Below are 13,672 nucleotides of genomic sequence, written 5' to 3'. Positions count from 1 at the left end.
TATTTAAATTAGTAAAATGGAGAATAAGTGTTTGAATACCAGCACTTATTGAATTTGTTGGGAGCTGTGATGGGATCTGACATCTGCTGGGTGGAAAGATCTCCTTTGGTTTCTTTGTGTAGTTAGAATCAACAGTCTGTCACTGAAGGAGCTAACCAGTTCAGCAACAATTTGTGTTGTTGTGTCAAAACTGTTTTCATTCCAGGCCCCACCAACATCATGAATGTCCTTAAAGGGTCTTTCCACCCTTCTTACACCTTTTGCCACTTCCTTCCTGTCCCATACATGTGCAACATTTTCAGCCACTCAGCTATTAAAGCAGCTCCAGCAGTCTTAATGATGAAATTAATAACCACTAAAGCATCATATATGCATAAAATAAATGTAGTAAAATGGAAACGTCTAAGCTCTTGACTAAAAAGACGATCCCAAAGCTGAAAGAATCTGCAGGATGGATTTTGTCTGAAAGTACTTACAGCTGTGTTTGTTCTTCGTCTCTCAGCTTCAGCAGCTTTCTGTCAGTCTGACGTTTCCTCAGGCGAGAGAGATTAGCTACGAGAGGCAGTTTTCTGAATGCTATCTGCTAGAAATCTTCTCAGCTACCACATGTTTCCTTTCATCTTATTGATTTAAATAACAGGAAACAAATTTATTTCCACCAAGCCCCCATATATAATATAGAAGTCTTATCATTATATGTTCTTGTGGCAGGAAGTAGGTGGATTCAGAGTAATTGCTTGGGTCAATAAACGCTCATTATAACAGCTAAAGTAATCTGTAGACTGACACGTTGTGCTATCAGGTGTTGAATCTTATTGTTGATGTTCTTTCTGACTTCCTGTTGTGGGTGGAGGTTTACACAGGTGGGTGCAATTTGCTAATAAAAGCCCACAGGTCACTCAGGCCAAATGTAACTGAAGGCTGAGTCTTTCATCTGTCACTTACTGGCATTTCCAGCCCTTTAAAGATGGCAGCATCAGCAGGTTATGGGCCCAGGAAGGAGTTTGGGAGCTGATGGAACTGATTATTCTTTGATGGAGATGAAAGAGTTGTGGGAAACAAAGTTTTTGGCCCACTTACGTCTGGTTGAGCTGAAGAACACCGTATTATTGAAAGGAGAACCTGATGACGCCACTGACAATGAAGAGCCGCATACAGAACTAATTCAAGTCTTGGATGATAAGAGTCTTTCCCTTGTCATGCGAGTTGCTGCGGATGACAGCAGAAAAGCCGGAGCTGACGTCTCTTCAGAAAACCACACGCTCGCTTTCGAGATGGAGCAGATGGACGACGCCCAGATCTACGGTGTGAAGGTGAAGGGCCACTTTCTGCCAATTCATGGATTTCGACTCAACTATTAAAACTCATGTTTTGGAGTTGGCTGACGGTGTGAGGGCAGTGGCATCGCGCTGGCGAAAGGCACCACAGAGTTCACTTGAGAAACAGCCAAATTGTGGAGATGATTTTGACACTTTATACATGCCGTTATTTTCCCAGGACATATTTTCTGTTAAAGCTGCAACTGCCTAAAGAGTGACAGTCATCTTCAAAGATGGACAGAACCGCCTCATCCATAAAAATGGTACGGCTTTTGACATTAATGTTAGTGACAGACTGCTCTATTTAAATACTGTTACAGATGAGGTTGATGAGTGCAAGTGGAAGCAGATGGTCACTGTAAAAGCAACTGTATCAAAGTTGGAGAGAGTTGCAGATGGAATGAAAATTAGAGGTAAAACTGAAAAACCTGATTTGAAATGTGAAGTATCCATAAAGGGTTAATTTGCTCAGACCAGTAGAGATCCTGATGAAAAAGCTAAAGGTGTGCAGATCTGGCTGGACCAATAGAACCAGCTGCTAAAGATGGGTTTAGATGTACCTTAGCTTTTACAGATGGTTATTCAGGTGCTATTTTCACCGATATCCTGAAAGCAAAGTGTGATACTGTTAAAGGTACAGTGAAGTTTATTGCAGATGTGACACCTTTTGGGAATATTAAATGTCCAAGATCAGATAATAGAACTGAGTTTATATCTAAGGCATTGATTAGTTAAAATGCCATCAGACATGAAACTTCAGCTCCTTATTCTCCCCATCAGGAAGGGACAGCTGAGGGAACATGGACAACTGTCTTTGAAATGGCAAGATGAATGTTAATTGAGAGTAATCCGCCTAAAGATTTATGGACATGCGCAGTTCAGGCGGCTGCTATTATCCGTAATAGATGTTACAACAGACGTGTTGAGCAAACTCCATGTTACAAGTTAACTCGAAAGAAACCGGACCTTTCATAAATGAAGACTGTTGGATTTGAATGTTATGCATATAAATATGACAAGAAAAAGTTGGATCCACGTTGTGAAAAGGGGGATTTTTGTTGGCTACGATTAAATAGTCCTGCATATCTTATCCTTTATCCAGACACAGGCAGAGTACTTAGCAGTAGGATGGTAAAGTTTACCACAAAAAGTGAATGAGACACTCAGACTGATGAAGACATAAATGAGGACATTGTACTCAAAAGACAGTTGAAAGTCAGCAACCAAATCCAGATTTGACAACAATTATCTCACAGGAGATTAAAATTGAGACTTGTGACACAGATAGCAACTTCGCTCAAAGTGAAGGTAACGTTGGTGGACGTTATCCTAAGAGAGGAAGGAGACCTCCGAAGTATCATGCAGATCAGGACTGACATGAGATGTGAGGATGGTCGAGCGAACATGAACATTGACTGTTGCTGTAGGATCGTATCTGATGTGCCAAAGACCCTGGAAGAGGCTCTAAGCTCACCACAATCAGAGCTATGAAGGATGAAATGGACTCTTTGATAGAGAATAATATTACATCAGCATTACCTGGGTAAACAAACAGGGGGGCAGATGGGTATTTGCTACTAAAAAAACTCCAGTTGAGACACTTTATGAAGCTAGACGTAGCAAAAGGCTACAGTCAGGTTGCTGGTATCGACTATAATGAGACTTTTTCCCCGTCTGCTGATATGACATCTGTGCTTGTTCTAATTGCACCAAATGGATGTAAAACGGCATATTTATTGATTGTGATGTATTTTTAGAACAACCTGAAGGATTTGAAGTGTTGACTGAGACAGGAGAGAAATTAGTCTGTAAGCTTAATAAGTCACTTTATGGTCTGAAACAGTCGGGACGAAGTTGGAATAAAATGCTACATGATTTGTGCAGAACCCTGCTGATGATTGTGTTGACAGTAGAGAAAGTGAGAGAGTATCCTGCTGTTCCGAACAAGGATGAAGTTTTACTGATGGTTTTTATGAGATTTAATTCCCTTAGTGTTGTAACCTACATTACATGTCACCACCGTAAGAGCTGAAATACATATAAGACGTCTGTAACTATTCATTAACTAATCAGTTTCCATTCTTATGTTACTTTAAGTCTTTGCCAAACATATTAACAAACAAATATACATTAAAGTGAATAAGTTTTCACACCTTTGGACTCGAGAGGGCTGCCAGCGTGAAACAATGCTGCCGTTTGCTCCATGAAGACGAACTGCTCTACTAACTGTTGTAATAACCGCTCTAACCGCTGTAGGTCTAACTAACTTCTGTGTTTGAGGGAAAACAAACCAACAGTTATACTGCAGCACTAGGCAGAAAATGCAAAGTCAAAAATTAAAAGTATACAGCTCTAATCAGAATTCAAAAATTACTGGCAAAATGAAACACATTCAAATTTACTGCAATGAAAAACATTTATGATTATTTACTGAGAGAGTAATCTTGATTATTTGGGTTGATGACCTTATTGCAGCAAGTAATGATCAGATACTCAGCAGGTGTCAAACTCCAGTCGCTGTCCTGCAGGTTTTAGATGAGCCACAGGTACAAAACCCTGGAATGAAACGGTTTAATTTCCTCCTCCTTGTGTAGATCAGGTTCTCCAGAGCCTTAATGACCTAATTATTCTGTTCAGGTGCTGCAGCAGAGGCACATCTAAAAGTCGAAGGACAGCGGCCCTGCAGGACTGGAGTTTGGCCCTAAGTGAACCTCTGAGCGCTTGAGGAGGGAGCGGTAGAGAACGGCTGGCCAAAATTAACGTTCATAAATCGGCTCAATCTGGAGCTAAATGCCGCTTGCGCCGCGGATATTGGAATATCCAATATCCAACTTGAAACTAATTTCACTGCAGTCCGTAACACAATGAAAACACCAGAATAAAGTCTGTTTTGGTCTGTGGCCTGTAAAGATGGCGCCGAGCGACTGCACAAGACGTAAACGTCCCACAACGTCTTAAGCAGTGATGTTGGTTGAAAAGCTGTATAGGAGGAGCTGGACAGAGAAGGCAGCTGTCCTCATTAACATAAAGATGGACATGGAGAGGCAGAGAAAGGAGAGGGGGCAATGACAACAGAACGAGGGCTTGTATAAGGAAAAAACTAAATATGTACTTTTCTTGACAAAAACACATTTAGGGGAAATGAAAAAGAAGATGTATACTTTTCTTGATGAAAATACATGTGTAAGGAAAAGAAAAATTTTCTTTTCATCAAAACTTTTTGATGACAGCGCATGTAAGAAGGAACAGGAAATACAAAATATATAGTTATGCTTTTATTTTTTATTATGTCAGTTTTGGTCCTCCATACCTCCATACACATCTTGTCCCATCCATGTGTAACATTTTCTAGATCTGCCACTCAGCTATTAAAGCAGCTCCAGCGGTCTTGGATGAAATTAATAATCACTAAAACAACAAGTATATGTAAAATAAATGTAGTAAAATGGAAACGTCTGAGCTCTTGACTAAAAAGACGATCCCAAAGCTGAAAGAATCTGCAGGATGGATTTTGTCTGAAAGTACTTACAGCTGTGTTTGTTCTTCGTCTCTCAGCTTCAGCAGCTTTCTGTCAGCCTGACGTTTCCTCAGGCGAGAGAGATTAGCTACGAGAGGCAGTTTTCTGAATGCTATCTGCTAGAAATCTTCTCGGATGCCACATCTTTCCTTTCATCTTATTGATTTAAATAACAGGAAACAAATTTATTTCCACCAAGCCCCCCTATATAATATAGAAGTCTTATCTTTATATGTTCTTGTGGCAGGAAGTAGGTGGATTCAGAGTAATTGCTTGGGCCAATAAACGCTCATTATAACAGCTAAAGTAGATTATGACAGGTTGAGTAAAGGACTGGGTAACAGACTAATGGAGTAGAAATGAATCAAACACATGAGGTGTGAGAGCTGCAGGCTGTAAAATGGTTTCACCACCGGGAGATCAGACGTTTCTTTCTTTCTGTGGTCTGTCTGGTAAGGACTTCTCTAGAAGAAAAACAGGGTTTTGTAACTTTGGTGGTTGGTAGCATATATGTCTGATCTCGCAGTGCACAGTGAAAATATAAAATATCACCAAGTATTTATTGTGCATTTCCTAGTGCAAATATCTTAGTACAATACAGGTAACTTTTCAGTGAGAGAAATGTTTTAATAGTGAAATAATCTGCCAGTGAAACTAGAACTTTTCATCAATATTGAGGAATTATTGACTTAAAACAAGCTCCCGTCTTGCTGGAAAGTAAGTTATTTTGTCTTATTTTCAAGTGTACTTAGATATTTACACAAGAAGTTAGACCACAAGTACTTGTTAGGATTTTATGTTTTTGCAGTGTGGAGTGGCATTTATGAACTCTCAGGCCTGTGAGAGTAAATGATTATTAATTTGAATGTTTGCCCTGAATTTCATCCCATTTCCACAGTTTTCACAACATTATCTTCTTTACAGAAGTGAGTAGCTTTATTTTCATACATTCAAATGCAAACAAAGTTCAACTTGTTTCAAATCTAAAGATGAAGAAAATTTTTACTGTATTTGGTTTCATTCAACCATAAAATGCAGCATTTTTTCTTTACAAGCTCAAACATTTGCTATAAAATGAAAAGTCTTCTAATCAGTCAACTTTCCTGTCAATAACTGAACTAATTTTTAGTTTAGTTTAGGTCTCTTTATTTTGAAGCATTCAAACTTGATACCATGGTAAAAGAAGACTCTCCATACCATGACACCTTTTTGTACTTCACAGCTTTCTGTGTCTTGAATTCAGTTTTTTGGGTGACAAACTGTCTGTGGTTTCCAGAACCAGAACAATCCTGATTACATCCATTTCTTTTTATCTCAGTTTATGGGATTCTGTGTTTTCACTGCTGGGTCTGTTGGTTTCCCATTCCTCAGTTTCATCTTTAGCCTCTGAAACTGAGATGCTTGAGTTGTCTTTTGTAGTGGAGAACATGTGCTGCAGGTTCAACTGGGCCCTGAACTCCTTACAAAGAAAGACGTAAATCAGAGGATCTAGACAGACATTAAAAACCGATATTAGGACAGTCACCTCCTTCAGGTAATAGAGCAGCACAGAACACTGTCCTTGAAGTATGATGTATGGAAGTCGAACCAGATGATAGGGAAGAAAGCAAATGCAGAACACACTGACTAACACCAACATGTTCCTGCGAGACTTCACAAGCTTCTTGCAGTTGGAGGAGCCCTCTTGCCTCCGCTGGATCTGGAAAACCCTGCGGGAGGCGCTGCAGTAGCAGAAGACCAGAGAGGAGAGCACTGACAGGAAGATGATGGCAGCACCAGCATGGAAAAGCTTGTAGAGTACTTTGACTGATTCACTCTGCAAGACATCACAAATTCTGGCACCAGAAAAAGAAGATCTGTCGGTGTTCAGCATCAGGATGATGTATACAAGCATTGGAACCAGGGAGAAAACCCAGGTGGCTCCTGAGAGGAAGCGGGCAGCTCGAGCCGTTATCAGGAAGGAAGTCCTCAGATGATGAAAGATCTTCATGTACCTGGAGAATTAATACAATATCAGGGATATTTAAGTTAAACAATTTTGACAGTTTATAAAAGTGAACATCTAATTCTAGCAAAGGTCTCTGACTATTGACATTTATACAAATGTGTCTTGATTGTAATACACTTTATCTATAAAGTTAAACAAGAAGGTTTAACTTCCTGTCAAACCTTTTAGGCTTGACAGGAAGTTAAACCTTCTTCTTTAACTTCCTGTCAAAGTTAGGAGCCAGAACTGTTTATGTTTATGAATATTTTGGGAGTTCTGTATAAAAGACATTGTATGACAACTAATTTTGTTAAGAAAGATGCTGTTGACAAGCCATGGATGACAAAAGGGTTGAGAAATGCTTGTAAAAAAAAGAATAATTTGTATTCATCCTTTTTGATGTTAAAAACGAAAGAAGCAGAGGATAGATATAAGAAATATAAAAATAAATTGACATGGATTATAAGAAAACATAAAAAAGAATATTATACCGACCTATTAACAAAAAGTAACGGTGACACAAAAGCAATATGGACAGTTATACATAGTGTTTCTACAAAGCATACAATAAAATCTGGTATTGCAACACACTTTTTAAAAGAAAATACTGAAATTTATGATCGGAATGAAATAGCAAACGAATTCAATCATTATTACGTAAATGTTGGTCCAAGACTTGCTGCTCAGATACCAAAAGATGATAGCGATGTTACCCAAAAAATTGGGAGTTGTCCAAACAGCATCTTTCTTGGAGAAACGGATGAGAAAGAAATACTGAGTATCGTAAACAAAATGGCGGATAAAAAATCAAAGGATTGGGTAAATATGGATATGAAATTTGTAAAGGAAATTATGTCTTATGTAATTAAACCATTCACCTATATCTGTAATTTGTCATTCTCATCAGGAAAATTTCCAGACGCCATGAAAATAGCAAAGGTAATTCCCATTTACAAAAATGGTGAGAAATGTATGTTTAGTAATTACAGACCGATATCGTTGTTGCCACAGTTCTCAAAAATTTTGGAGAAACTATTTGTAAATAGATTAGATACATTTATAGATAAAAATAATATATTAAGTAGTAGTCAATATGGATTTAGAGCCAAAAATTCGACATCAATGGCCCTTATGGAACTGATAGAACATATAACAAATGCTATTGATCAAAAACAATATAGTGCCAGCATTTATGTCGATCTAAAGAAAGCATTCGACACGATTGACCATAGCATTTTACTCAAAAAACTTATTAAATACGGGATTAGAGGGCCGGCATTACAGTGGATTTCGAGTTACCTGGAGAATAGAAAACAGTTTGTACAAGTACATGATACTAGATCCGAATTTTGTGAAATTACATGTGGAGTTCCACAGGGCTCAGTACTTGGACCAAAGTTGTTCATTTTATATGTAAATGATTTGGTAAATGTATCAGGGTTTTTCAAATGTATTCTATTTGCGGATGATACCACTTTTTTTTGTCAGGGCAATGATATAAAAGGGATGTTAAAAGAAATGAAAATAGAATTTATGCAAATACATAAATGGTTCAAACTAAATAAATTATCTTTAAATTTGGACAAAACAAATTATATGTTATTTACAAGGAGACAAAGAACTGTAAATACTCCATTTAAAGTTGATGGTGTAGAGATTTGTAGAGTTAGTGAGGTGAAATTTTTGGGTGTGATAATTGACGAGAAATTATCATGGAAATCCCATTTGAATTACTTAAGAACAAAATTAGCAAAATCAATTGCAGTGCTTTATAAAGTACGGGATTTTCTGAATGATCATGCACTATTTATGTTGTATAATGCACTAATTGTTCCACACTTGGTTTATTGTGTTGAGGTATGGGGAAAGGCATGTTATACTAGTATAAAATCTGTTTTTGTTTTGCAAAAAAGGGCAATAAGAGTTATTGCTCGAAAACATGGTAAATATCCAACAAATATATTATTTTGTAATTTGAGGTTTTTGAAATTCAATGATTTAGTTGATTATAATATTTTGTTGGTTATGTATAAGGCACACCTAAAAACATTACCCTTAAACATCCAAAAAAATTTTGAAAAGAGAGAGAGTGGTTATAACCTTAAGGGGACACAGATTTTTAAGAAACCTAAATTCAGAACTTGTTTGAAAGAACGATGTACTTCGATACAAGGAGTCAAACTGTGGAACGACCTGCAAAACGATGTTAAAAATGCTAAATCATTACACATGTTTAAAAGAATGTTAAAGATTGTTTTTTTGAAGAAGTATGAAATAGTATAAAGTCAAAGTATAGTATTGTTCAGTTGAGATTGATGATTGACCTTGTTTCTTTGTTCTTCCTTTGTTTTCTTTTTTTTGTCACATAAGACAAATCAAAAAAATTTTAGTTTTTTTTTTTTTTTTTTTTTTGTTTGTTTGTTTTTTGTTGTTTTGATCCATAGTTGAGAAAAAGGGGCAGATATTATAAGATTATTTTCTTCTTTCTGCTACCTTTCATTTCACTTTTTTAAATTATTTTATTTTTTTCTTTGTATTAAAAATTTTTTTATTTGTATTGAATGAAATGAATAAAGATAAAGATGAAGAACTTTTCGTCAGACATTTGTAACACGGCGTCTGAGTGTTTCAAGACACTGACTCTGATGCCGACACCAAGTTCACACAGGAAGATTTTTATGTCGATTTTTGTCCCAATTCCAACAATCTTAAGAATGCCCCGACTATCGACACAATTCTAAAGATTATCTTAAGACGTTTCTTTCATGTGTGTTGTGTTAAGAGTGATCTGGTTGACTGGTTGATGTGTGTTGTGTTGTTCCTGGCATGTGGCTTGATGCTTCACATACTGGAGGTTTTATATCGTACGGAGTTCGTCTGGTTTTGAAAATCAGCCGACAATTTTGAAGTCTTGTGCAACAGTCATTTCTAGCCTACTATGATGTCCCGTCCCAAATGCCTGACTAATCCTGCAGGGTAGCAGCAGCCTTGGTGTTTATCTTCAGAGGTCATTGGAGGCGAGAGGCAGGAACCCCTTAATAGATCACCAGTCCATTACTGGACAAACAAACATGCACACACTCTAACCTAAAGGCAATATAGGGACCTGACACAAGTGTGTTCGGACTATGGGAGGAAGTTGGACTACCCATGGAGAATTTAAACTTGCACAGGGAGAAAATGCAAACTCCATGGAAAAAGGATTCTGTGAGGATTTATGTTTCTGTGTTGTTTTTTGTCTGGCTATTGATTGTTCCCAGCTGTCCCTCGTTACCCTGATTACTCCCCCATCTGATTTAACCCCATCTGTGTCACCTGGTCACCTGCTCCCTGTCGGGTCCTTGTCTGACGTCAGCCTGTCTGCCTAGTTCCTGTGTTGTGCCTATCCAGGTGCTGCCAGTGTCTGTGCTCCTTGCCTTATTGCTCTCCTGTGCTGCCTGTACTTTGTGAACTTCATTATTTATCATTAAAACCATAATTTTTCATCAACAATCTGGGTCTGCCGCGTCCATCCTCAACACAAACTACACAATTCATGACAAATTCCTGGGAATCTTCTTGCTGCAAAGCAACAGTGCTAACAGCTGAGACAATATGTCATCCTCAGATTACATTCAAGGAAGGTAAGAGACCTTCTGGGTTTGACGGGAAGCTCAGACATTTGTACAGGTTTTATTTACAATTTTCATAGAAGTTGTACCTGCTGACGGCGATGTAGCCCATAAGTAGGACACTGATGTACATGTTGATGTAGAAGACAGGGGCTCCAAAGGTGCAGTAGAACAGGTGAACTTTGTCGGACCTGCCTGCATAGTCAGCGATGCGGAGGGGAAGTCCGAGGCAGAGCAGGAAGTCGGCTGCTGTCAGGTTCTTCAGATAGATCATCCAGCTCTTAGGGACTTTCTGCCGAGTGCGGCAGAGGTGGAACCACAAGGTGTAGCTGTTCAGGATCAAACCCACCTGCAGAGGGAACATCAGGAGATCAGACGAAAGCTCTGGATGAATTATTTTTCCTGCTGATGGGCCTGTTTACTGTAGCTTAGCAGTAAGAGATGTCTTCAGTCTGGGCAGAGATAAATCCATTAAGATATAACAATTTAGATATTGTTTCATTGTGTTGTTTTAATTTGATTTGAGCTGCTTCATTTGAAGATCTGCTGATTACACGGTTTGATCATATTTGCTGTATTTAAATAGATTAACAGTGGAGTACCAAATTCAACTGATGCATTTGATGTTAGTATTTAAACTCCTAGATTCTTTCTGCTTTACCTTTTTCATGTCAAAAATATTTCTATACATTACCATTAGACTTTGTTTCTAAAAATCTGTCCTGAATTGATAAATTGCTCACAGGAGAATCCTGACTTTCTCCAACAAAGGTGAACCTGTGAAGCATGAGATCAACCAATGATCAACCAGTTTGCTAGAACAGCTCAAAGCTCCATCTAATGAACCATCAACTGGCATGTATATAGTGCATGCAGCCAGAGCCAATGCAATGTTACAGGGCAAAGATTGGGCGGCATCAACAGCCAGAGAGAGGAGGAAGAGTCTGAAGAAGACATGATGTCAGTTTCCATCACTCCAACATCATCAGGCCATAAAACCCACAATAAGATGCTGATGGGTTTCCTCTCCCTCTAATCTTTATTCCATAACCCCACTGATGGATTTGTCTTAGGTCCCCAGTTCTACTTTAGTTTTTTGGTCTCTGCTGTTCTGTCTTTCCCTTTCTGAATCACAGTGGCATTGTCTGTCAACAAATTACAGTAAAAGCATAAATGTGAATCTCTTGCTATTGATCTCTCACAATCGCAATTTGCAATACTTGTCATGCAAACATTAACCATAGTTTGCAACAGAGTACGCTGCTATATTTACAACATGACTAATCAGTTTCACACAATGACAAGGACTCGTCGTTCTGAGGCACTGCTAAACTCACTGACTGGTATTTACTTTTCAAAGATGAACTAAGCATTTTGAAAAAGAGACCGTCTTTTGCAGGTGATCCGAGGGGTTTTGTACAAATTGTTTTGAGAAATGCACTTACTGTTTTGCAAATTTTGATAGTGATTTGAATAATGCGAAAACTGTAACTGCAGTCAAATGCTTAGAGGAAAAGCATGAAACACGGGCACTGGCAACCCTTTGGTTTGAGACTCACCACAAACACCAAACTGTAGAAGAATATGAATCCAGGAAGAGACGATTTGTTGACTGGATTACAGACGTGGTTGGTGGAGTTGTTGGTCATCTCTGGGTCAGCTACGTTTCACCCGGCAGAACAGAATCAACAGATCATTTCCTCTTCAGTGACAGATTTGAACAGTAGCTCTGCAGCAACTCAGATTCTACCAGAGTGAGTCTGTAGATGCTTATCTGAGGCTGCAGGTTTGGTTGTTATATTTTGTAAGGGTTGTTCCGCGTTGGCCAGTTTTAAATAGAAACCAGAGGAAGTCCTGCTACACCAAGAAGGAAGCCAGACAAGAAACAAGAAACGATAAAAGTTGCATTCATGTGTTTAGCAGTCAGTGTTATGCTGACACTTTTCTAACAAAAATAAACCAATCGAAACCCATCGCGTCATAACCTCAACACTCCTGATCATGTTAGAATAAATATCTTAAGTTTGTTTACTGAAATGGTGGAGCCTCCTGAAGGGAACCTCACCTGCAGCATCACCTGCCTCAGACGCGGCTCCGCCCTTCAGGCTCTGGATCCATTCAGCACATTCTCTCTGTCACAATTGCAAGTCAAAAACAAAAACAAAAGACACAGAAACATGTCAGAAAGCCTCCCTTTAGTGCAAACTCTAAATTTGAATCTACAATAAACAACATTTGTCAGTGTTTCTCTCACTGGGATGTTTAAATATCTGTGAACATTGATGAAGTCAGGCTGCTGAAACTCTTCCTGGAGAAGCGAGATCGTCCTTGTTGGCATCCCAGCATTTCTTTAAGGTTCTGGCATCTGAATAATTAACTGAAACGTTCTGAAAACGATTGTTTGGAGCATTGAATCTGGGCTGGCCTGACTGAAGCTGCAGGTTGTGAAGCAGCTGCTGCGTCTTTAACTGCTGCCGTCGCAGATGATTCTTCCTGTTTCTCTCTTTTTTCAGGTCACTTTCCACAACAAAAAAAAAAACTACTACTAACTCTTGTGACCTCTATCTTTTACTTCTGAGTGGTTTTAAGATGCTCACACTCATGATGTAGGACCAGAGAGTAACTTATTAGTTTTTATAAACTGATCAAGAGATTCTTTACATAATCTGATGTCTGAACTGCTTACCATGAAAAAATGTATTAATAGTAAACACACAGACATTAGACGCTACATCAATCAATCGATGAGGTTTATTTGTACAGCAATAAGGCAGTTCAAAGTGTTTTATATCATAAAAACAATAAGAAGTCATAAAATACATCTTATTCACTAATTGAGAAACCAGTAACAACTATTGCATTTTGATGAGTGCCATCATCCAAATCATCAATAATCATCAAATATGTTGGTCAATGTTTCATTCATTGTGGTTCAAAAGTGACTCTGACCAGCTGGGCTTTTAGTCTGGATTTAAAGGAACTCAGTGTTTCAGCTGTTCTGCAGTTTTCTGGAAGTTTGTTCCAGATTTGTGGTGCATAGAAGCTGAATGCTGCATTGACATGGTTATCGGCTGAAATGATTTATTGATGATGATTATTTCCATGTTTGTGTTACAGAGGGGGGTTGGCCATGTGGTTTTTTCTGGGTCATGTGACAGCGGCGGCGGATCGCAGAGGGTTTTAACTGGAGCAGAGAAGCAGAGATGTAGATGTGTGATCTACATTTTAAAGTTTCGAA

The 13,672-nt window shown here is 38.5% G+C and overlaps 1 protein-coding gene across 1 annotated transcript; it reads right to left on the bottom strand.

The window, feature by feature from the left end:
- Window positions 1-5,748: 5,748 nt before the first annotated feature.
- Window positions 5,749-12,362, bottom strand: LOC116707526 (P2Y purinoceptor 14-like). The gene is made up of 3 exons (XM_032544905.1): window positions 11,994-12,362; window positions 10,524-10,783; window positions 5,749-6,830 (listed from the first exon to the last, which is right to left on the bottom strand). Exons 1-3 carry the CDS (start codon window positions 12,081-12,083, stop codon window positions 6,146-6,148), a joined length of 1,035 nt encoding a protein of 344 aa, XP_032400796.1. The 5' UTR covers window positions 12,084-12,362; the 3' UTR covers window positions 5,749-6,145.
- Window positions 12,363-13,672: the final 1,310 nt, after the last annotated feature.

Source organism: Xiphophorus hellerii, chromosome 18, assembly GCF_003331165.1.
Source record: "Xiphophorus hellerii strain 12219 chromosome 18, Xiphophorus_hellerii-4.1, whole genome shotgun sequence".
Lineage (NCBI taxonomy): Eukaryota > Metazoa > Chordata > Actinopteri > Cyprinodontiformes > Poeciliidae > Xiphophorus > Xiphophorus hellerii.
The sequence above is the reverse complement of the archived record's forward strand: the minus strand, read 5'-3'. Positions and strand labels throughout refer to the sequence as shown.